This window comes from Loa loa, assembly GCF_000183805.2.
Source record: "Loa loa unplaced genomic scaffold supercont3.463, whole genome shotgun sequence".
NCBI lineage: Eukaryota > Metazoa > Nematoda > Chromadorea > Rhabditida > Onchocercidae > Loa > Loa loa.
This window is the reverse complement of record NW_018108643.1, coordinates 28,923-32,579: the sequence shown is the minus strand read 5'-3', so window position 1 is coordinate 32,579 and position 3,657 is coordinate 28,923. Positions and strand designations below refer to the sequence as shown.

Below are 3,657 nucleotides of genomic sequence, written 5' to 3'. Positions count from 1 at the left end.
TTTAAATTATCTATAGCTATTTGCTAGATATGATACCATAGATTTACTGCCAACAGCAATTCACGAAATTGGACATAGTTTGGGCTTGGAACATTCCTGCGAAAAAGATTCAATAATGTCACCTTTTTATAATTATCAATCTATTGATGCAAATGGAAAATATGTAAAAGTAAAACTTACCAATTTTGATATCTTACACATACAAAGCTTATATGGTAATTTTTTTTCATTTTCAACTGAAAGTATTCCAAATGATTGCTATCATACGTCTAAATATATTTACGAACACGTTTTATCACGTGTGTTTTTTTAATATATTTATTATCAGTTTTGTTACGTGTAATTTCATTCTGTTATATTTTGCAAATTTTAAATCACAAAGATTTTTTTTTGGATGGAAACTAAATCGAAAATTTTGAATGATTGCAGAAATTGTTAAAATCATCAAAAAAGAAATTAAATTAAAGTTATGATGAAGAATTTGTTTAAGGTGTAAAAGAAGTTCGAATGAAATATTCAAAAAATGATACTCAGGCAACAGAAATGCTTCCATTTGAAAAGAAGAAAGTTTGAATTTAATGTCTGAACAATTAGGCAAGTAAATTTATCCATAAAAAATAAACCTGACAGTATTATTAGTTCAATGAGTAGCATACGTAATAACTTACCACTTATTAGTCATTGTATTTCGTTCAAAATTAATTTGTTATTCAAAAGTTAAAAAATTTTCAAGATTTAAAATAAATAATTGTTTAGACAAATATATAGAAAAAGATCAAAAAGCTATCAATGTATTGGAGAGAATTTGCAGAATTCAACATCATCTATTCTAAATATTAGCGACAAATTAATTAAACAAAATGCGAAAGGAAAATTACTGATGACGAATGGGATGATTCATCTGTCACTGTGATGATTTCAAACAAATTTCTATATTTTAATTTAATGATTTAATTTTGCTCGATTCTGTGGTAATTCAATTTTTCATGCTTTTTTTTTCTTTCCAGTTTAAACCACTGTAGATTTACCATTAATTTTAATACACTTTTGATAGTTTAGCTATATTTACCGAGAAGTTCGAAGTGTAATCGGGAATGTGTTATCGTATGAGTGTATAATAAATGAATGATGATTCAAGTTATTTTGTCACATTTGGTCTAATTAAGCATTTTCAAAATTACAATGCGTAGTGCTAATATGTATCTGATATTGTTCAAGGCAGTCCATTTTTAACGATTATTTTCTCAAAATTGAGAAAAAAAACAGTTTTGAAGAAAAAAGTACGTGTCATAACGTGTCATACGTGTTATATTTTAAGAAATAGAAAGTAAAACATTGTAATTAATAGCTATTTCAAGTGTAAAAGGAAAAAAACTTGGAAATTTTGGAATTTTACAAGATATTTTGATGTAATATCGTCATTTTATCATTTTCGAAATCAAATTTATTTGTTATAAGTAACTTTGAATGGTAAAAATTTTTACTAATAAAAATGTTATCAAATTAATTAGCATGACACTGATAGTATTTCATACATTTCCATGCGGTTGTTTGTTTTTATCATTAGTATGTTTGCTATCAATACTTGCGCGCAATTTCGCGTACGAATCACAGTTAGTTATACAAACTTGAAGTATTACATAAATTTAATGAAATCTAAAAATTGATATATGAAATTAAAAAATTAACCAAACAAATAAATTGTTGAGAATTTTGGCTTATTTAAATACTTTTCATTAATTATAAATATATTGCCTTAATTGTGATATAATACCAATAAATACTTCAAATCCTCATAAGTTAATTTAAAATCATCAAAGTGATAATTCAACTGAAACGTCTTAGTATGAATGATTTGAGAATTGTTATGGTAGATTACATAGTTTCGAATAATTAGTTTTAATTTCAAATTGTCGATACTACATAACAATTAAGAAGATAAATTTAGGACATGTATTCATGAAAATCTGAACCTTATTTAATCAATTTTACATTATTGCAATCTTAGAAACAGTTTCTGCGACTTTTTCGAGATTATAAGTCTGTGACAAGTTGGATTATCCCGATTAATTAATCTGATTGGACTTCTCCAAGAATTTATAGATCTATAAATTAGCACAAAAATTATTGCAGCATTTGTCACATCAGGAATCAGATGAATGCATATCAAAACAGGCATACTACGATGTCGGAAGTAATTCCATTGCGATTATTAGTTTGGACAAAAAGTGTGATGAAATTTTGACCAATGCTTTTGAAAAAGCCATGAATAAACCGGAAAATCTTAAAATCAAAATTATAAAAAATCCCAAAGATTTTGAACACCTGTTACGTGTGGTACGTGTAACTTACATTCAATATATTTTGCGTCAATCAATGAAAAAGAAAATTAGTAAAAAGTTTTAAAAAAATAGATACACTTCCTTAACGTGTACGTAACGTTATTATCTAAATAACTGTCTAGTGAAGAAAAAATATAATCTGATTATATTTTACTTTTCTTCACGTATAACTGAAATGATGACATTGTATTTGAGAGATACGTATTTGCGTGAAACTTCTGAATCCTTCAGAATGGTTTCTTCTATCATATGAAACTAAATGCATTTTTCTCTTTTAGTAAATATGAGTTCATTTGAATATCAATTTTTATCTGTTTCTATATTAATTGTCTAAAATTGAAATAATTAATTTAAGGTTCAGGATATATGCTTCATAACAACTATTCAGGAATCAACCAGAATTTATGTAACTTGGTTCTTTTTTGATTGTACAAAAAGTACATTATTTACATTATTTTTTAAATTAATGTTAAAAATATGCTTAATGACAAAACATTAGAATTATATTTATCCACACTATCATTACAAATTCAGATTAATTTAATTAAAACCAAACTAGTCCACATTAATTATTTTGGTCTGAAATAACAGTTGAATAAACGAACATATAAAAAAATATTTTCATTAAAAAAATTTAAAAATTTTTTCTTCCATTTTTTCCTTATTATTTATTTATTTTATTTTACTTTATTTTTACTTTTTTTTTTGCTTGAAGATGAAGTAACATATAAGAAGAAAGAAGGAGTCATGTGGATAATATTGTTATCACTAACGATAGTTGCTATCATTATCTGTGTGGCGATTGGAGTTTGTTGTTATTTAGCGTTTCGAATGAATAATTTCAAGCCAAATGAAAAACATGATAGTTCAAAGAAGGAGCAAACTTCAAATGAAAATGCCGATGAATTATCTGACAAATCAATCAACATTAAATCACCTTCTGCTGTTAGTTATTTGGAAAATTTAATTTGAATAAATTAGGTTTAAATAAATATGAGAATTTATCAGTGATAAGAAATATTTCAAAGAATAAAAAATTGATAGCAATTGTAAAAGTTTCGAAAATATTTAAAATGAAGGCGTAATTTATTGGATTCAATTATCATTGTCATTGAATTTGTGATAAGTTCTGCTACAATGTTCTCTGACTAAAATATTAATTACAAGTATTTTGATATGATATGGTAAGCGCTGATGCATCTTTATTCTATCTTGTAAATATCTAATACATTTATTAATTATTTTAAAAAATTAAAAAAGTTGGAGGTGATTATTACGAACAGTAATTTTTAATTTCTTTCAAATATAATTATTA

At 25.1% G+C, this 3,657-nt stretch overlaps 1 protein-coding gene across 1 annotated transcript; it reads left to right on the top strand.

The window, feature by feature from the left end:
• Window positions 1-507: 507 nt before the first annotated feature.
• LOAG_11098 (hypothetical protein) lies at window positions 508-3,314 on the top strand (the record flags this gene model as incomplete). Its single annotated transcript, XM_003146621.1, has 4 exons — window positions 508-567; window positions 2,134-2,337; window positions 2,698-2,779; window positions 3,058-3,314. 4 exons carry the CDS (start codon window positions 508-510, stop codon window positions 3,312-3,314), a joined length of 603 nt encoding a protein of 200 aa, XP_003146669.1.
• Between the last annotated feature and the right edge of the window lie 343 nt (window positions 3,315-3,657).